Source organism: Dromiciops gliroides, chromosome 1 (assembly GCF_019393635.1).
Source record: "Dromiciops gliroides isolate mDroGli1 chromosome 1, mDroGli1.pri, whole genome shotgun sequence".
In the NCBI taxonomy this organism is placed as follows: Eukaryota; Metazoa; Chordata; class Mammalia; order Microbiotheria; family Microbiotheriidae; genus Dromiciops; species Dromiciops gliroides.
The window spans coordinates 152,216,818-152,239,112 of NC_057861.1; the positions used below are offsets into that span (position 1 = coordinate 152,216,818).

The window sequence follows — 22,295 nt, forward strand, 5'->3', positions numbered from 1 at the left end:
AGCAGGGAGAAGACTGCTTAAGAAGGGATGAACCCGGGGGCAGGTAGGTGGCACAGTGGATAAAGCACTGGTCCTGGATTCAAGAGGACCCAAGTTCAAATACAGCCTCAGACACTTGACACTAGCTGTGTAACCTTAGGCAAATCACTTAACCCTCATTACAGCCCTCCCCCAAAAAAGAAGTGATGAACCCACCCAGGTCAGAACCTGGTTAGAACTTCTGTACTGATTGATAAACATTGGGATGGGGCCATGAGTGAACACTGCATTTCCAGCTTGGGTAAGACAGGGAAAGCCAGTTTCTAAAAATCAACAAATAAACAAAGTTCACCAGATATCAGAATTGAAACAAAAACTTTTCATTTCTTGATCAGTTCTTGAAAAAGAAAATAACCAAAAAACAAATGATAATTAATGTCTAAGTAAAGGGCAAAATATAACTGGTAGATTTCTCTGAACGAGGAACCACAACTCGCACTAACATATTAGCCATAAAAAAATTTCCTCTGCTCAGCAAGACTCTTTAGTTAAACTCCTGGGCAACCACTCAAGTACCTCAAAAGCACTCATTTAAGGAGTGCTAATTTATGTGCTCATTGTAAAACATTTGCATATTCATTTAAGCAGGTTCCCATAATACTTATTAGATGTGTTAGACCAGTTCCAATTTTCTCTCTATTATAAATCACAATAATAAATGCTAGCATTTATCTACTGCTTTAAAGTTTGCGAAGTGGCTTATATACCTTATCTCATTTTATACTCACAACCCTCTTGACCTTTCCTGTAAAGTGGGTATTACTATCATCCTCATTTATATATGAGGAAACTGAGGTTAAGTGACTTACCTAGGGTCAATCAATAAACATTTATTAGGCACCTATTATATGCCAGGCAGTATGCTAAGTGTGAGGGATACAATAAGAGGCAAAAGACAGTCTCTGCCCTGAAGGAGCTTACAATCTAATCAGAGACAACATGCAAACACATCTACACAAAAGCTAAACATAGGATAAATAAGAAATAATTAACAGATGTTAGGCACTAGGATCAAGATGGGTTGGGAAAGGCTTCCTCTAGGGATTTTAGTGCATACTTACAGAAAGCGAGGGAAGTCAGAAGTCAAACAAAAGAGGGAGATTGTTTCAGGCACAGAGGAGACCAGAGAGAATAACTGGAGCAAAGAGAGGATCTTATTCATGGAACAACCAGGACCTGAGTGTCCTAAGGCAAGAGGCAGCTAAGGCCCTTATTGTATTAAAGAAGGTCCTGGTGCAGCAGGTGGGAAAGAGATGCAGTGGAAAGAGACGCACCGCAATGCAGTCAGGTTGTACATTTTATTTCCCTGTATTCTTAATTTTAAATAGTATCTCATAAATAAACTCTGCTTTGATTATTTAGTTAAGAGGCTTCTTAATCTTTTGCTTATCAATTTTGGAAGTGGAGCAGTGTGGTGGAACTTTATAAATGGCCCACATTAAATTTAATAGCAGTCAGATAGCTAAACAGTCAAAAATCCCCAGATTAGTCCTCCAGTCAGATTAGCCCCAAATTAGCCCCACATTTCCACATTTGTAAGATGAGAGAGTTTGACTAGATAATGCTGGAGTGCTTTCTAGCTCTAGAACTATGAACCTAAGATACTATGACCCTATGAGGTAGGTACAACAATTGACTAATTTAAAAGAAATTTATTAAGAGCTTACTATGTGCTCAGCATCTACTAGGCTCTGATCTACCAGCTTTCAGCTGAATTAGATATGACATCTCCAACCTCCATATACAAAAAGTGGAACAGGCTCTGTCCTCAAAGAATTTAGATCCTATCAGGGCAGACAACATGTATGTTTGGATAAACATACACAAAATAATCACAGGATCATTTGGTTGGTGGCATATATTAGTAGCTAGGGAAGGCCAAAAGATGTCTTATATAGGAGATGACTCCTGAGCTAAGTTTTGAAGGAAATTGAGTTGGGCCCATGGTTGGACAAACAGCTGTCACCACCTTGACTATCACCTCTTCCTAAACCCAGATAAAGATAATCTTTGTCCAAGGGCTCCAGGAATAGATCCCCTCAGCCACCCTCCCTATGTCTAATTTAGTCTCTGCAGTCATTGCCTTAGAGGAGTATCCCCTGTGGAGAAGAGGTCCTTCATCTCCACCACCACTAACACCAACAGCTACTTATGGGAATGTGAGCCCAAGAACCTGAAGAAGAGAGGAACACTACAAAACCCACTCCACACTGAAGTTTCCCACCTACCCATTGGAGCAAATCTTGTAGAGATGTGAACAGGCCACTACCTCTCTCTACAAGCAGAGCAGTTCAGCTTCCCATACCCCTCAGCAACTGCAGCTACTGAAGACCCTGAAAAAAAAGTTTGCACCACCAACCACCTTGGAACTGTCAAATGGTTCAACATCAGAACTAGATATATTTTTATCACTAGAAATTACACCAAAGAGGATACAGTGCTATCTACTTTGTTGCTGTGTCCTAGGCACCACCGGTTCTTTCCATGTGACTCAGAGCTTAAGCTTCCTATATGCCGCACTATCTCATATTATTAGAATGTGACCTCCCTGAGAGCAGGGACTGTCCTGTTTTTCTGTTTTATTCTGCAGTACTCAAAACATACTGTGTAAATTTTAAGTGCTTAATAAATGCTTTTTCATTCATTCAATCATCCATATTATGTGTAAACATTAATCTAGGCAGTGGGAAATTCTCCAATATTCAATACAAACAGGAATATCTCAAAGAATTCACCAGCCACAGAGTATCCTTTTTAGACTGGTATTGTATACTAGATTTCCCCCATCACAATAGCAAAGTCTTTGGTGAGCATCCATCTCCCTGTTTTATTCCCCAATTAATGTTTATTATCAGAAAGATGTTGAACAATTATTATTTCTGTTGTATTTTCCAAGGAATCTTGAATGGTTTTGCTATTCTCTATTTTGCCAACAAGGTAGGCACCTTGTTGTAAAAAGAGCTTATAAAGCAACATGTTTTTCTACTGAAGTCAACAAGCATTTATTTCGTGTTTGCTATATGCTAGACGCTATGCTAAGTTCAGGGGTTTGTTTTGGGGTTTTTTTGGGGGGGAAGGGAGTTGATAATTAATAAACAATAAGCATTGAGAAAAATAATTATTTTCTTATTAGATTAATAACCAATTTTATATACAGAACCCAACCAACAATCCTCTTTTTGCTTGCACATTCAAAGTCTAGCCCCCAAGAACATTTCTGACCTTGCCCAAAAATTCACTCCACCCAGACCATCCTCTCTAGGTAGAATTCCTACTGTACTGACCCCACCATTGTTCAACTCAAGTAGGACTAGGAATAGATTCTTTTGTATAGATTTCTGGAGGCAGAATGATCTGGGAGTACTGAGCAAGGTCATGTCCCCCTGCCCCTCAATAGAAAAATCTCACCTCTTATAATATTCATTCTCTCATTAATTGTTCACCAATTAGAGTTGATTTTCACCCCTTAAGGGTACCCCTTTTTCCAAAGGTATTTAAACCTTTAGCGACCTCCATCCTGGGTCTTTAATTATACCTAGAGACAGCTGAGCATCCATTTATTGATTATTTACTAGCCTAATTAATAAATTCATTATTAATTATACAGAAACTCTGTCTCTTAGGCATTTATATTGGGAGTTTATATTGACTACATCTTTTTTTCTTTAATTATGAAATTCTAAAGATGTGATCCCATTGTTTCATAGGACTCAAAAGTATGCTTATTTCCTACAAATGACCACCTGGAGGATTTCTTCAGAGATTTTGCATAGAGGGGAGGATATACATATATAGTAAAAAGAACGGAAGGAAATAAGCACTTACTAAGCATCATGTGCCAGGTATTGTACTAAGCACTTTGCAAATATTATCTCATATGATGCACATAACAATCCTACAAGGTATGTGCTATAATCATCCCCATTTTACAGTTGAGGAAACTGTGACAGAGGGTAGATAATTTGCCTATGGTCACACAACAGAGGTCAGATTTGAATTCAGGTCTTCCTGACTCCATGGCCAGTGTTATCCACTTTGCCACCCAACTCCCAACATATACTCTAGAAAGGTGGTTGTTTGTGTTCTAAGATTTTCCACATTTTTTGTTTCTTCTGCTCTTTTAGATACCTTGTGTCTTGATCCGTCAGTGCCTTCACTATTATGCAGTCACCAAATCTTGTTGGATCCCTTCTCTTCTCTCTACTTCTGTGGCTGCCATGTTAGTTCAAGCACATATCACTTCCCAACTGTGCAACCACAACAACCTCTTAGTTGATCTGCCTGTCTTAAATCTCTTATTTCTCCAATCCATCCTCAACAGAGCTGCTAAAGTGATTTTCCTAAAGCATAAATCTGACCCTATCACTCCCTATTCAAGAAATCCTAATGGCTCCTGTTGTCTCTAGGATCTGGGATTCTCCATTAAATATTTTTTTTGGAGAGGCAACTGGGGTTACTAAACAAGTAATGCACTTTGTTATATGGTCTATGAGCAAGTAAATATATCCATCTACAAAGATGGCCATTAAAGATCCATCATCAGCAGGCAAACACTTTGAATTCTATTTCTACTTAATGAATAAAAGTAATTTTCAAAAGTTATTTAATTTAAAACTAAAAAGGAACAGAGTCATTGAGAATGTCACCCAGATTATGCCTAGAATAAAGAAAGTATGGCATTTTGGAGCTGTAAGTCCAACCCTTTCACTTTATGAATAAAGAAACCACAAGGGATCCATGACATGCAGCGGTCACCCATGCAGTTAGGAGTAAAGCCTTGTTCCCCTCATTCCCAGCTCAGTATTCTTGTCTTCTCACCACCCTGTGTTCCAGTTATAAAATGGATATAGTAGAAACTGAATGGGACCTACCATATGGGAATAATGAAAAAGTTAAATTCTTAATGTTTAGTAGGTTTCTGCAACTCCTCAATTAGTAGTATTTGGACCCTACAAGTATACCTGGCCTAGGAAGTTGTACATGGTCATTTCAAGAAAGAGTTAATTAAGCCCTACATTGTTTCATTTTGGTTTAGTTTTTAATTTATACCATATAACCTGTATGGCTAGTAATTATTAGGAGTTGGCTCAATACATAAAGCACTGGACTTGGAGTCAGAAAGATGAGTTCTAATCCTGTCTATATCACTTTCTAGCTGTGTGACCCTGGGTAACTCAATTGCCCTCTTCCTGCTTGTTTCCTCATATATAAAATGAAAATAATATCATCTATCTCCCAGGGTTGTTGTAAGTCATAAATGAGATAACACACACACACATACATATACACATACCTATATACAAACATATACATATTTAAGTTAGTTATAACACACTGAGGTTTATCAAATGTTTTACATGACTATCATTTATCACAAGAAATTTATAACATAGGTGTTATTATGACCCCCATTTTAAAGATGAGAAAACTGAGACTCAGTCATTAAGCTACTTGAGCAAGGTTACAAAGGTAGTGAGAGTTAAACCCAGATCTTCCTGAATTACTTTCAACTTCATGAGCCAGTAATTGGGGGGAGGAGGGAGGAAGCTCTTTTGAAAGGAAAATATATTCTCACATCCACACCATTCATTAGGGCACATTCCAAGATCCAGAAGGAATGTTATGAAGATGTCTTTTTTTTCTTCTTCTTCACTAAATGATAAGGACTAAAGTTATTTGCAAGTTACATAATTCATACTAGATACCCATTTTCAAAACAGTTTGAAAATGGGGGGAGGGGTTAAGAATCCTGAATATTTCTTCTACTCCAAGGAATTCTCAGACCTTGTCATCCAGAAAATGGGTACCTCATTTTATCACCATCCCAAAGAAACAACATTTTCCAACCTGACTCTTGTACCAATATATTCTTCTTCCAAAAGATTTATAGACATGGGCCAATGTCTCTCCTCAGACTCTCATATCAAATTCACACTGGCTCCAGGCTCTGGCCTTCCACACCATGTTCACAAAAAAGCAAGGTCATAAATGTAAGAGGTTGTAAGTCCCAGGGCCTTTTGTTGTTCAATGTGATATAGCAGGGAACAGGGCTGGATTTGTTGTGCAAAGATCCGGGTTGGAGGCATAAATCTGCCACTGACTTACTTCGGGACACTGAGCAATTCGTTTTACTTCTCTGAGACTCACTGTCTTCATCTGTAAAGTCGAGGCAACTGGGCTAAATGATTTCTAAAGTCTGATGCTCTAGTACGGCATAGAGCCATGTATTTAGTAACCTTAATTTGGAAAAGGTGTTGACCCCAATCAGTTAATTCAAAGAATAGCACATAGAATGCTGTACTGCAGAATCTAGTGTTGATAGGTTTCCAAACTCTTGGATAAAACAATTCAGCGACTAGGAACTTTTTATTTGTTTTAAATTGCCTCCACTAAAACGCTGCTCTGATGCCAACTCTGGTTAATGAATACTGTTTACAGTTTCATCTCAGCCCCATCCCAAATGCTAGAGAATTTTACGAGTTAGGAAATAAGGAGGGAAGAAAATGGGAACATGAAAAAGAAAATCAAAATTATAAAAAATAAATAAAGTAAAATGAGAGTAACTAATCATCACTAGTAGACTGTAGCTCCTTGATAGCAATGGTTCTTTTGGCCTTTCTTTGTGTCCCTAGCACTTAGCAGTACCTGGCACACAGTAAATGTTTAATAAATACTTGTTGACTTTGTTTGTGTACAGATGGCTATTGAATTGACTGTTTTCAGGCCAATATGTTTTGCTTGGGGGTGTTGAGGAACATCATCATTTTTCTGTCTTATTTCACGTTGTCCCACTTTGTCAATCAACCACCCAATCAGTGAGCTTTTTTTTTTTTAATTTTGTGGGGCAATGGGGGTTAAGTGACTTGCCCAAGGTCACACAGCTAGTAAGTGTCAAGTGTCTGAGGCCGGATTTGAACTCAGGTACTCCTGAATCCAGGGCCAGTGCTTTATCCACTGTGCCATCTAGCTGCCCCAGTGAGCATTTTTTAAGTGCCTACTATGTGACAGGCACTATGCGAAGCACTAGAGGCAAAAAAAAAGAGGCAAAAGGCAGCGTCTTCCCTATATATATATAGCTTACTATATATATATATATATATATATATATATATATATATATATATATATATATAGTAAGCTATATACAGAGTAAATAGGAGATAGTAAATAGGAAGGCACTGGAATTAAGAGGGGTTGAAGAAAGCTTCCTATAGAAGGTGGAATTTTAGTTGAGACCTAAAAGAAGTCAGGAAGGTCATGGTACTCTATGCTCCTGCCAAATGGTACCATTAATTTGTCACCACCCACTCTTATTGCCTTCATGCATTTTGCTCATACCATCCCCTTGTGCCTCAGGTGCCAGCACATTCTCTCCTGCTCCCACAATACACCCTTGCATTTTAACTTGTTGAATTTCTACCTGTCCTTTTTATCTAATATCACACATCAATTCCTCCACAAAGCTTCCTCTGATCCTCATACGTATAGTCAGGAGTAATTTCTTCTTCCTCCAACCTCTTTGCCCTTATCACATCCTATTTTATATTATAGTTCATATTATGTTATATTATATATAATAACTATATTATGTTTGTAGTATAGATTTAGCAGTGGAAGGTATGTTAGCAACCCAGAAGCCACCTCATTTTACATATAAAACTTACCCAAGTATTCTTTCTGAATGCTGTACTTCTCTTCATTCTGCATAAGATTATATTAATCTTTTTCTTAATAGCTATTGCTATTAGGTGAGACATGATGCTTCCATATCTTGTAGCACCTATTAGGCTGTGCATCATATGTCCTATGTATCCCAGAAACTAATATAATATCATCATCTAATGTCTACTGAATATATGTTGATTATAATAAGTGGGTTGCCTGGTATTTAACTGTATTATTAAATAAACTGAATGTTTTCATTTGTCACTGAGCCAGTCAAAAGTTGGATTCTTGACCACTCCAAAAATCACTATCACATCAGATGAAGGGCTTTCTGGTGTCTTAACTACCCACTTAAAAACTCCACATAATACGATGATTTTGAAACAATCCAAATGAACCGGTTTGAAAATGGCAGACTTAGAGCCACAATTAAGTACATCCACTGCTAGATAACACTTATATAATGCTTACTTACGTGCCAGGTACTGTCCTATGCACTTTACATTTATTACTTCATTTAATTCTCATAACAACCCTGGATTGTTGTTGTTCAGTCATTTCAGTCATGTTGGACTTAGGATTTTCTTGGCCAAGATACTGGAGTAATTTGCCATTTCCTGCTCCAGATCTTTTTACAGATAAGGAAACCAAGGCAAACAGGGTTAAGTGATTTACCCAGCATCACCTCACTAGTAAGTGTCTGAGGCCAGATTTTTAGCTCAGGTCTTCCTAAATTCAGGCCCACTGTTCTATCTACCACATGACCTAGCTACCCCAATTATTATCCTCATCTTACAGATGAGCAAACTGATACACATAGAAGGTGACTTGCCCAGGATCACACAGCTAGTTCATATTTGAACTCAGGTCTTCAAATACTATAAATATGGAATGCTATAGGTAAGAGAGCTGGATTTGGAGTCAGAAAAGTCTCAATTTATATCCCAGTCAGACATTTACTATGTGATTCCAGGCAAATCACTTAATCTCCACTAGCCTCAGTTTCTTCATCTCTAAAGTGGGGACAATAGTAGTGCCTACCTCAAAGGGTTTTGGTGAGGATTAAATGAAATAACATATGGACTGCACTTTGCAAACTTTAAAGCACTACATAAATACTAACTTTTATTATTATTGCTGTTATTATTATTGTTGTCATCACTCGTGTTGTAAGTTTTCTAAGTTTGGCATTGCCATAATCTCCATCCAAACTGTCAGACATGAAAGGAGAATTACAATGAGAGAAATAGCTCACAAGACTTAGAGGGTCCCAGTTGTCCATGGAGAGATGAGCTTGAGGGTCAGAGAGAGTCCAGCCATCTGTTCAGAAATTGGCTGCAAACTCCTCCATGTATAATTGAATATCCCGAGGTGGAGCTAAGTGCTAAGGAAAGCAGCTGTGTGATAAAACTATGAGACAGGATGTATAAGTCTTGGGATCATATTTTTCTCATAATTAAAAGCTCTGGAAACTGAATTATATTTTTGAAATATTATATTTAATCAATCCCTCTCTTTATCTGGTGATCCCAGTACCTTTAACTCTTGGAATTTGAGATATGTTTGGTTTTTTTCCAGAAGTCATTATTAGCATTTTAAATTCCCCTTTTTTATTTCTCATCATCAGTATTTTAATTCCAAATCTATGGAAAGTAATAGATAGTAGGATTAAATCTTGATGATTTTACACCATTTCCAGCTACAGATTCTTTCATTCATGGGAATGAGACTGGCTGAGAAGAACATCACTAATAAGTGTTCCTGGTAATGTCTTCCTTCTCTAAGATCTTTCAGAATAAGGTCCTACATCTTGAAACTCCTGGTCTGTTTTAGAGAAGGGGGAAAAGGTCCAGACTTTGCAGAATTATAAATTCAGAAAGAAATTACAGATGGAAAAGACGTATTAGGTCATCTAACCCACCCCCTGCCAATGCTGGATTTCTTCCCACGGCATATTCTCTAGTGTTCTGCCCAGTCCAGTTGGTGGGGAACATTTCAAAAATATAAACCTTATGTGGTGGAAAAGTATACACATATTTAGGTAAACTCTATCTTGGTATATGTAATTTTGGTTTTTTAACAATGTTTTGTTGGTGTGTTTTTAAAAAAAAAACACCATTATCATTTCCCAACAATACCCTCTCCCCCACCAAATTAGAACCCTCTTTAAAACAACAAAAAAGCAGTTAGCCAAAACCAACCGTAACAGGAACCACACTTGGCAGTGTCTACATAATTCTTTACCAGGTGTTCACCACCTTTCAACTGAAAGTATAGGAGTATATTTCATCACTATTCCTCTGGAGCTAAGATTAGTCATTGCATTTAATCTAAAGTATGATGCTATTCAGTAACATTTTCATTTGGGCCATATTTTTTTTAAAAAGCATATATCGAGAGGATTTTTCCCCTTACTTTTCCTTCCAATATAAGTAAGCTTTTCTTTGAGCAATGTGTATTTGATAAATTTTATTGGGCAATTCACATCAAGTAGGGCATTGAGTCCAGATAGTATCTTTCAATTCATCTTTCTGGCTTGTCATTTTGTACCATCTTAGTGAAAAATATCAAAGCTTAATGACGAACCTTTAATATTCTGGACTTATTAGAGATAGGAGTAATGTTATTTCTATGTCAATCAAAAGAGTTTTAGAACTGAATAGAAACTGAAGCAGACCAGGTCCAAATCTGAGGCAACCTAACCATGTCTGACCCACTAAATTCACATGGCACATTAATTCACAAATGGAGGCAAATGCCAGATCTCTTGGAGAGACTCAAATTATATCATACTGTCCAAGTAAAGAGGAAAGTTTTGCCAAGACTGCCTACATAAATCCCAGAATATTCTTACATCATCTGTGCCGGAAAAAAAAGAAAAAGAAATAAAAGATGAAGGCTAGCAGGCTACCCAGGCAACAGACAATTGTTTCGGGGAAGCACATATATCAGCCATGGAAAATACCTGTTACGCCTTCTGGTCTGGTCAGTCACCTAAGCAGGGAAGTCACATGACCTTTTTGCGAGTGAGTTGTCTAGTCTTGAGTTCCTCTAGTCTCACTTCAGAATATCTTTCCATTCAATCCAACAAATATTTATTAAGTGTTTATAATATCTGTATTTCATCAGCCCCTTTATCCTTATTTCACAGTCAATTGGAATCACTGTGTGAATCATGATTTTCCTTTCTTTGCAAGAATTCCCTTGTTCCCATCCATCTCCATCTTGAAGGGTCCTCAACTATTTTCCTCCTTCTTCAGAGTTTACATTCTTTTAAACCTTATAAATAATTTTATGTTGCTCAGTAATGTCTTGGCTATCTGAGACTCAGATGATTGCCAATATCTGCCATACAGAATATATCTGAGGACCAGGAAGGAAGCAAAAGAGAGTCGTCCTAAGCATCAGAAATAAGTGGCCCAGAGTACAGATACTAATGCTTATGCACTTGACCTATATGAGTCCCTCAAATCTCATATAAAGCCTATTTACCTTTACTTTATTAACCAAAAGAAAAAAAAGAATAAACTCATTTATCTGGTTTTCATGGCCACAGCTACTCATATCAAAACATTGAAGGAAGAAATCCAAAGATAGTTTAGGCAATCAAATACCTCTACAACAAACGTAGTTCATCTGTCATGAGAGCAATGCTCACTCATATGCTGTGCTGTCTTCATGATAAATGTATTATATGTTTTTTCCCAAACCAAATTTTTATATTTGCTTGTATACAAAGATTTTCTACTCAATTCAATTCCACTTGAATGTTTATCAAGGACCCTAACTGCACAATGGAGAGAACTCTGGGCCTGAAGTCAGAAAAACCTGAGTTCATAGCCAGTCTCAGACATTTACTACCCGGATGACTCTGGGCAAGTCACTTAACCTCTGTCTGCCTTGGTTTTCTCAACTGTAAAATGCAGATTATACTTCACAGGGTTGTTGTAAGGATCAAATGAGATAATATTTATAAAGTACTTAGGAACAGTGTCTGTACATAGTAGGAACTTTCACAAATGTTTATTCCCTCCTTATTATATCCAAGGCCATGTTACAGGCATCAGGAATAAAAAGATGAAAAACAATATGATTCCTTTCCCTCAGGGAACTTACATCAAACAACTAATAGATCTTTTTCTTAAACTAAAAAAAAAGAAAAATAATGAAAAACCTCTCAAGATACCTTTCAGTTGTAAGTGTTCTCTCACTCCTCAAACTGCCTGTTATTTACTGTATTGAATTTCTTGTGTTTATGTTGTATGCTCCCAATAGAATGTAAGATCCTTGAGGGAAGGTGTCCTTTTGGTTTTGCTTGTTTCACTTTTATGTTCACGGCACCTAGCGTGGTGGTCTGGAATTTAGGAGGTGCTTAAGAAATATTTTGGGGGAGGATTAGATGGATGATTTCAGGAGGCATAGAGAGCTCCCATGGATGAACTATCTCTGCAAAGGCAGCTCCTTTCCTTCTCCCTCATGTCTAGTGGTCAGAAAATTGCCTAGAATACTGAGCAGGTTAAGTGTATTTCCCAGGGCCATACCACCAGTAGGTATCATGTGGGTTGCAACCCCCATGGGGTCACATAACTGAATGTGGGGAAAAATTTGGCAGTAACTGTTTGAGTTGTATACCTATTTTATATACCTATATACTGGAGTCATGTAAAAATTTCTAAGGCAAAAAGGGGGTCATGAGTGGAAAAAGTTTAAGAAGCCCTGCTGTAGAGGTATGGAATAGTAACAACAGAGCTACACACTTGGATTCCCAAAGACCTAGTTTCAAATCCCACCAGAGACACTCAGTAGCTGTTTGATCCAGAGCAAGTCACTCAATCTGTTTCCTCAGACTCCTCTCTGTAACATCAGATTCAATGACCAATAAGGTCCCTTTCAGCTCTAAATCTCTGATCCTGTGATTCTAACTTCAAGGCCTGCCTCTATTCACTAGGCCAGAGTGGGCCTCTAAGAAATGTTTAACTGAATTAATGCGGGGGGGGGAGGGGGGAGGGGGGAGGCAGGGGGATTGACATGTACATGATATAAGGTAAAGCGTGATAAGGTCCAAGCAAAGTACCAAAAGACATTCAAGGAGGTGGCCATCACCTCCTGGGGGAAGGGAAATGGAAGTAGTAGAAATGAGGAAAAGTTTTGTAAAGGAAGTGGCATCTTGCCTGGGCTTGAAAGATAGAAAGATTTCCATAGGCAGAAAATGAAGTCTCTCCTTAAGGCCAGGGAATATTTTTTCTCTTTCTCTTTATTTTCCCAGTGACAAACACCCTTGCACAGAGTAGCTACTTAAATGCTCACTGAGTTGAGTACACAGAGGAAGGGGAAGGTAGGACAAAATTTGAGTGTAGCTGTGATCAGACTCCTTGGGTGAGCTCTTTAAGGACAGGGACTATTTTTTGTCCTTTTGGTTGATTCTGATTGTTGTTTGCCTTTCTTTGTATCCTAAGAGCATAGCACGGTGCCTAGTACATCATAAATACTTAATAACGGGGCAGCTAGGTGGCGCAGTGGATAAAGCACTGGCCCTGAAGTCAGGAGGACCTAAGTTCAAATCCAGCCTCAGACACTTAACAATTACTAGCTGTGTGACCCTGGGCAAGTCACTTAACCCCCAATTGCCTCACATAGATAGATAGATAGATAGATAGATAGATAGATAGATAGATAGATAGATAGATAGATAGATAGATAAATAAATAAGTAGGGTTCCAAGGATGGCACCCAAAAAGTCATCGCTCTTTTCCACCCAAAGGATCTGAGCTGCCTTCCTACTCATCATCCTACCCTGTGCCATCTCCATCCTTTTGTAGCTGCTCCTGAGGCATGGCCCCACTAAGACCCTTCTCTATTAGCATGTCCCAGATGCTCCTTTCACTCTCTGGGTCTTTCTCCTTTCTCTTTGTACCCACCCCACATATCCTTTCTTCCATTCTTTTGGAACCGCATCTATAGCCCACTTGCTCTCAGAGCTAATAATAACCTGCCTCCCATGCTCAAAGATTCTCCTTTCTCCAGATGTAGAGGTCACTTTTACTCTCCTGGTTCTTTACCCAGGCTGAATTCCCTCCGAGCCACAGAACAGGAAGGAGGAAGGAAATAAGCATTTACTAAGTACCTTAATGCACCATGCTTTACAAATATGCTTATTTGAGGAAGTGATAAGCACTTTATAAATATCATCTTATTTGATCCTTACAACAATCCTGCAAGGTTGGTACTGTTATTATCCCCATTTTACAGTTGAGGAAACTGAGTCAAGCAGAGGTTGAAGTGACTTCCCCAGCATCACACAGCTACTAAATGTCTGAAGCCAGATTTGAACTCAGGTCTATCTAACTCCAGGCCCAGCATTCTATCCGCTGTTCCACCCAGATGCCTCTTGAATGGAATATGACCATGGTAAGTTATAGTCTACTTTAAGAGACAAAATGATGTAGTGTTAAAGAATGTTATCCTTGCAGACCAACACTGGGTCTGGAGCCAAGAGGACCTGAGTTCCAATCTAGCTTCAGAACCTTCCTACCTGTGTGACCCTGAGCAAGTCACTTAGCCTTTGATTACATGACAAAATGGATCCACTAGATCCACCGGAGAAGGAAATGGCAAACCACTACAGTATCTTGGTCAAGAAAACCCCAAATGGGGTCTCAAGGTGCAGGACAAGACTGAAACAACTGAATAATAGAAACAAAAAAGCCAAACCACCATAATATTGCTATCGCTCCATAAAATCTGGCATGGAGTTAATAAATTATATAAATTATTAATAAAAACAAAACTACCTACTTGAATGATTCCTCCCAAGAAAGAAACAGCTGCAGCCACTCCGATCCTTTGCATCTCAAAGTCAGACAAGCCCAGCACACCTGAGTTGCTGTATGTGGTGAAGTTCTGGCTGGTCTGAGGAACCAGACGCTCGACAGCATTGGCAGATATTAATGATGTCAGAGCAAAGGTCCCTAGAAGAGAGCACCATGCATCTGTTAATTACCAGTGAATGGAGACATCTTAGTTCACATAAATAAAGCTGAACCCATGGTGGGAAAGCAAAGTAGAGCTGATAGAAAACTGGTCCATCCTGGGGTTTAAAGCTCTTAGGTACAGGGCAGCTGGGTGGTGCAGTGAATAAAGCACTGGCCCTGAATTCAGGAGTACCTGAGTTCAAATCCGGCCTCAGACACTTGACACTTACTAGCTGTGTGACCTTTGGCAAGTCACTTAAACCCCATTGCCCCACACAAAACAAAAAAAAAACAAAAAATAAAGCTCTTAGGTGCTTACCAAATATATAAATAAATAAATAAAATAAGGTGGGGTGGAAGAAAAAAGTCTCAGATGAATGGTCTTGACAGGGCTGAATAGTACACAAGGACTTGGTGGAGAAGGATGGCTACAGCAAAAAGAAGGTGCATTTTCTGAGAAGTATGGAGGCTTTGGTGAGGTAAGAGGGAAAAACACGAGTCTCTCTTACCAACATTCTAATTTCCTCAAACTGTTCAACTCTTAAATGAGAATAATGCTTCTCGGGCCTGAGCTGCACATCTAATGACAGTCTGATCATAGACACGGCCCTCTTGTGATTACCTGGAAAATTAGTCCCTTTGTACATCCAAAGTTGTACCAGATCCAGCATGCATTTCTTCTGTATAATGATGATAGTGAAAATTTCTATAGCATTTGCAAAGTACTATATATGTATGTGTATGTATATATATATGTATGTGTATGTATATATATATGTGTGTATATTTTTGTAACACTTATGTATATATGTATACATATACATATATAGCCCTATTTGATATTTGATCAGGTGTAGCCATTCTTTGTTAAAAAAAAATTTATTTATATATTTTGTTTTTATACAAAAGACACTTCTCCATCAATACTCAAATAAACATCAGTACCCTCTCTAATCACTAGTCAGCCTATTATTACTTGAAAAGAGGAGTATATCCTTTAACTTGGGCTTAATACTAAATACTTAATACTAAAATTGATCCTGGCACTGGACCAGAGATTTACAGTCTTTCAGTGTTGACTTTATTTATATTCTTACATTACTTTGTCTACATTCTGCTCAACAGAATATAAGGTTCTTGAGGACAGTGGCTTTTTTTGTTTGTTTTGCTCAGTGTGTAGCACATTGGATGTGCTTTGTAATTACTCTTTGAATTGAATTGTAGTGAACTGAATTCCAAAAGAGAAAAGAACTGATAGGAACAAATCTGCTCATAATTCTACATTTCTGTACCTAATCCTCAGCTGTTACAGTTTTCAAAGTACCTATGGACAATCTGTAGTGGACCCTAAGACAATTCTTAGAGAAGCTGCTAGGTGGCACAATGGAGAGAACACTGGCTGTGGAAACAAGAAGACTTGAGTTCAAATCCCACCTTAGTCACTTACTAGCTGTGAGACCCTGCCTAAGTCATTTAACCTCAGTATGCTTCGGTTTCCTCATTTATAAGATGGGAATAAGAATAGCACCTTCTTCCCAAAGTTCTTGTGAGGATCAAATGAAATAACTTATGTAAAGCATTTTGCAAAAAGGCCATATAAATGCTAGCTATTGTTATTTTTAATGGTACTTCACCTGTCTCCACCAGATAAACTTCTCTTTCCTCTTTTTCCTTTTCCTTTTCTAACTTTTGCATACCTTGAGTCGACACCTCACAATATGACACTCACTTAGCCCTGAAACATGATGCAATAAAGGAAAACTTGACTTGGAGTCAGAAGACCTAAGCTAGATTTAAGGCCTTATCACTTATTGGAGAGGTGGGCTGGGAATCGTCATCTCACCTCTCTGGGCCTCCATTTCTTCATCTATAAAATGACAAGAGCACAATGGAGATAAAATTCTGGCCTTGGAGTCACGGTGTCCTCAGTTCTAGTTTCTGGCAAATATTGGCTATTAGAACATAGACAGGACCAAGAAGCTCTCAGTGCCCCAGGGAAACTCCTTAATACCATGAGTTATAAGAGAATTGCTGATCAGGATCTGTTTGGGAAGTTTCAATACTGAGAGTTCCCTAGACCAATCAAATAATAGGTTTAGGTTTTTCCTCCACCCAAAGCCTAATGGGAATAATAATATTTAAATAATGTGCTTCAGTGACTTATGATGAGGAAAGCTTTTCATAAAGACCTAAATAAATGCAAGCCATTATTTTATATGTGGTAAAATATGAAAGTTTTTAACAGTCGGTTAGGATAACTGAAAGATGTTTGATCATTGACAATGCTATGCTAAGGTTTTAAAAATACAGCAATTCAAACAGTTAAAGAAGATAATCCAGCTTTCCAGACCAGAGTCCAGAGTCCAGAATCCAGACCAGAGTCCAGAATCCAGACCAGAGTCCAGAATCCAGTTTTCCAGACCAGAATCCAGTTTCCTCCTGATGACATCTTACCACTTCAAGAAGACAAGAGAACTCAGAGACTTTATATGAACTGTTTTGCTTTATTAGCTTTTACTATCTCCTTTCTGTTATAATATATACTATCTGTAACATGTACTCTCTGCAGAGGCTCTCCCTTTGCAAGACTAATGTCAAAGCGTCGGTTCATGAGGAAAAAAAAAAATCGCCCCTCTGGACAAAACTTTCCTCTCTTCCTTTTCTGTATTGTTGTTCGCATATTATTAGTCAGCAAAAGTTATTATATTCTTTTTACTGTTCCATCAAGGAAACATTCCGTTTCTTGAGGAAGCAAAGGGGGGAAATGTGGTAAAATATGAAAGTTTTTAACAGTCGGTTAGGATAACTGAAAGACGCCAGTTTTTCAAGGACCACCCTTTTGGGGAGGAGATGAACAGTCCGCCTGCTGCACATGTCAGACTGGCTGCCGGGTTTTTGACTTCCGGGGTGGAGAGAACGAGAGTAGGCTTTTTGCCTGCTTGGCGGGACTCCTGACGGCGCGGCACAGATGGTCTCTCTCTCTCTCCAAAGGTGGCCTTTTCGGTTTGGTGAGTTTTTATAAGGAATATAGACTAAGCCTAGATTTAAGACGATTTGTATTGTATTTCTATTTTCCTATCCTTCTAATCAACAACACCTTATATACAATAAAGGCTTTATCTAGAAAACCAGAAGCTTCTTCCATTTACTAGTCTGGGAGATAAATTAGGGAAAAGTTAAGTAGGGGAGATTTATGATCTAATATCCAATTTTAAATCTCACATATATACGTATGCATACCTGTGTGTTTATATACATTAAGAAAGAAAGAAGTAAAAGCGCAGAGAGTGGGGAGAGGGTGAGGGAGAAGAGGAAAGAGAGAGGAAGAGGGAAAGAGGGAAGGAGAGAGACAAAGAGAGAAAGATGGGGAGGGAGAGAGAGAGGAAGAGGAGAAAGGGAAGAAGAGGAGGAGGGAAAAGGGAAAGGGGAGGCAGAGGGGAAGGGAGAGAGTTTTCTATTGTATTCTAATATGTATAGCTTAGTATTTATTTTAAGGCCACATGGAGTGTTAATATGAATATATGGATCACCTGGATTTGGTGGAGGTACCTTATTATCCAAAAGTATTTTTTATGGAAGCCTGGGTTAATAGGAGCAAAATGTCTTTCAACTGAACTCCAAACTGAACCCAGATAACTAGCAGATACAAGACCCTACCTAGTGACTTCTTTTCCCTTAGGATAGTAAGTCCCTATATTATGGTGACATCTGGGCATCTTCATCCTTGCCAAACCCTTTTTTGGAATCCTATAATCTTATCATGATGCTTCAGTTATAACTGAAATTGTTAAACTGCCTTTGCTTCTGTATCATACTATTGAAACTGACAGCACCCTGTAACCCATGGGCAAAGAAACCTTAAAAAACCTTTAGGAGAGGGTCTCTGAGCTCTCTTCTTAGGAGGGGAGTCATGAGCACATGTTATATTTTTTCTTGGGACAAACGATTAAATTGATATAATGTTTTTTCTGTCTGTCTCTGATCTGGTTTGTCTTGTAGGAGATATGTTCTCATAGGAGATATCATAAGATATTATAATTTCTCTGATCTGTTTATTAATTTTGTAGGAGAGATTAAAGATTAATTAATCTGATCTGGGTTTTAGTAGGAGACAGGCAGATAAAAAAAAATTAAAACTATATTTAATATTCAATAGGGATAATGAATAGAAAGTTGGCCTCAGAGTCAGGAAAACCTAGTTCTACCTCTCATCACTTCACCTCTTAGGCAGCTCCTTAAGACACAGAACAAGTTGACATCAAGAGTTTCCCCATTCAGGAATTCCCTATGTCAATTAAATCAGAGGTCTGGCACCTATTCTTTCTCTCTATTATCACTAGTGGAATAGAGAGATTAAAAGGGGCAGATGAGTCCAGTCCAGTCCAGTCCCACCCTGCCCCACCCACTTTTATAGATCAAGACACTGAGCCATAGAGAAGTTGTGACCTAGCTGGTTATAAAGTGAAAGAGTCAGGATTTCAACTCTGTTCTAACTACAAATCCAGCAAGTGTTCCCTTGTACCACAAAGAGCTGACTCATGCTAATTAGCATTTCTCAGAGTCATCAACTATTGCACCCCTCCTCAAAATATTAAATGGACCCAATAGCTTCAGTGAATACCCCGCCACCAATCATCATTGTCAGGTTGTCTTTCTGTCTTCTACAACAACTAACGCACCTCCGCAATTCCTAAATTTCTTAAATCCAGGTCTCCCTTCCCCTTTTTTCATGTGACATTGAAATCAGGATCAAATTTCCTGTGTGCCATGAAGAATAATCAATCCATTTCGACCTCCTCATAAATGAGGTCATTTTAAATCAAAATCAGAAAGGAAAATAAAAACACATCTTGGGGTAAGATAATTAGAGCAAATTAGGCTTTCTGTATTTCTGCTAAAGAGTTGTTTTTTGTATAAAACAGATCATTTATTTGTCAAAGCTTTACCACCATCAGGCAGAATCTCACTCAGGGAATTACATGCGATATCTGCCCTTAAAATGGGGGCAAAACGACAGCTACAGTGACCTCTTCTTTCACAAAAACAGTATTTATTTGTTAAGAGGAAAGTGGAGGGGCACAGGGGATAGTGTTGTTGCTGACCAAAAAAATATTATATGGAAATAAAATGCTTTATAAACAAAAAGTTTGACAGTCTTTACCCCAAGGACTCTAGTTGTTTCTCTAAATAAAGATCACATGTAGGTCAAAAAACAATTAAACCATATCAGTTTGTGTAATTACTCTGATATATACATAAATACTGATAAAATGCATAGTACCATGAGGAGAAAGCTGCTGATGTAACTAATTTACTCCAAATAACCTTAAAAGTTTGCATCAGAGCAAGCCAAGAAATAAGAAGGTCCAGCTGACTCGTTGTTCTTTGGTGGAGTACACATGATGAAATAAAATGCCTTCAGCTAAGGATTGAGAAAGTGTAGCAGAATGAGTGTTTTTCTTTCAGTATGCAAATGATATGTATTTTGGAATGCATAGTACTTACATAGTACCCTACAAGGTATCTATGGAGTGCTTAAAGATAATTGCTAACTACAGATATACATGTTATTTTAAAATCTTATAGCCAGTCAAAAGTCTGACATGGAGCTTTAGGAAATAGACTGTAAATATGTACTTAGTCCCTTATCAAAATACACATTTTTGACCTCCTAAAGCAAATCCATTATTGCCTCTTGTGTGAATTCATTCTTCCTTTTCCATCAAAAGTTTGACAGAGAAAAAGTTTGGTGGTTAATCTTTGGATCAAATCTGATTCTTTTTTTCCTCCTTTCTCTCAAAATTTGAAGAGGAGATGCTAGTAGGCAATGGGGGAAAGGACTGTGAAATGTTTAATGGTTAAGAGTTTGAGAACACTCAGCATCCTATTCATTAGTAGAGTTTTGTTCCATTTGTTTAACATAAAAGAAAATGCCATGATCTCAAGCTTCTATCACCTTTGGCCTTTATGGGGCAAGAGCAGCTAGGAGAATGTATACCCTAAATATTTTTGTGAGATTATTTCATGTCAACTTCAGCCTGAAGTAAATTTATATATCCCAGTCACAGAATAATCTCTGCAGAAATATAATTACGAAAGATGAGATGATGTAATCCACACATACCAATGGAGCAATTGAGGAAATTATCTGGGTATTTGAAAAATAAAATGCTTTTCCTTAATAGTCTGGCTATTTCAAGAAATAATGGTGTTTTTTTAAGTTCTCCACTTCTCTTCAATATTCAGATAGGCAAAAGCAGGAATTGCTTTAGAAATGTCATTATACAATACCTATTTAAAAGAAGAAAGGATTTATTAATAGTAGCTAGAATTATATACCTCTTTCATTTTTCAAAGTTCTTATTCTCTCCTTTCTCATTTTATCCTCTTATCTCTTTAGATGGATGGATGGATAAATATATACCCATTTTACAGCTGGGTAGAAAAATAATAGTAATAGTATTTACCTAGTACTTAGGGTTTTGCAAAGTGCTTTACAAAAATTATCTCATTTTTCCCCTCACAATTCTAGAAAGTACTATTATTATCCAAAGTTTAGAGGAAACTGAGGCAAAGAGAGGTTAAGTGACTTGCTTAGGATCAAATAGCTAGTAAGTGTCTGAGGCTGATTTGAACTTAGGTCTTCTTGACTCCAGGTCCTATGCTCTATACACTGGATCACAATGATTGTCTACCATTAACACAAGTATTGGTATTTAAGTTACAACTAGTTTAGAAACCTGACTTATTTATTAAATAATAAAATCTCTTTCATGACTAAACTACAAAATACAAAAAAAAAGCACATATAAATCTTTACCTGTTGCAACATGGCGCCCCATTCCAAAGATGGCATAAATAATGGCTGGAAACAGAGAGCCATATAAACCAAACACCGGGTGGACAGAAGAGAGAATAGCAAAGGACAACCCTATAAATAAGATCAATGGAAATTAGTTATAAACAAATTATTCCCAAGACATGGTCCATGACAACAATGGAAAAAGCTTTAGTTTTATTTAACTTAAATTTCAACACATCACCATAATCAACTATCTTACTTGCTAATTTAAAGTATAAGAGATATACTGTGTTTATTATGCACCTTCTAGATTGAGCTATATAAACCTCTTCAGGGAGAAACAATTTTTAAAATCTATAGAGTATCCACCTTTAATACTTCAATCCTAAAAACCTACTGTGTGCCAGGTACTGTGATTACTTAAGGAGAGAAAGGAAGGAAGGAAGGAAGGGAGGGAGGGAGGAGAGAGACAGACAGATAGACAGACTCCATAAAGGAGTTTACATTCTATTGGGGAAAACAACATATATGGGTATAATTAAATACACGATATATACAAAATAATCTCAGTTATGGAATTAGTTTCTGGGAATGTCAGGAAAGACTTCATATAGGAGTTGGCTCTTGAGCTGAGCACTGGAGAAAACCAGAGCTTCCAAGAAGTAAAGATGAAGTGCCTTCCAAACATGAGAGATAGCCTGTACAAATATAAACTGGTGTGAATGGCCTACTTGTCAGTCAACTGTCAATAAGCATTCATTAATTGCTTACTAAAAGTCAGACCTATGTGCTAGGGAAGGATACAAAGAGAGACAAAA

General features: G+C 37.8%; 1 protein-coding gene across 1 annotated transcript in view; it reads right to left on the reverse strand.

The window, feature by feature from the left end:
* Positions 1–22,295, reverse strand: part of SLC26A7 (solute carrier family 26 member 7) — a 191,476-nt gene that overhangs the window by 137,353 nt on the left and 31,828 nt on the right. The window contains exons 2-3 of the mRNA XM_043976873.1: positions 21,496–21,606; positions 14,500–14,672 (exon numbers count right to left, since the gene is read on the reverse strand). Coding sequence (XP_043832808.1) covers positions 14,500–14,672; positions 21,496–21,606 — 284 coding nt within the window. The remainder of the gene's footprint in view (positions 1–14,499; positions 14,673–21,495; positions 21,607–22,295) is intronic.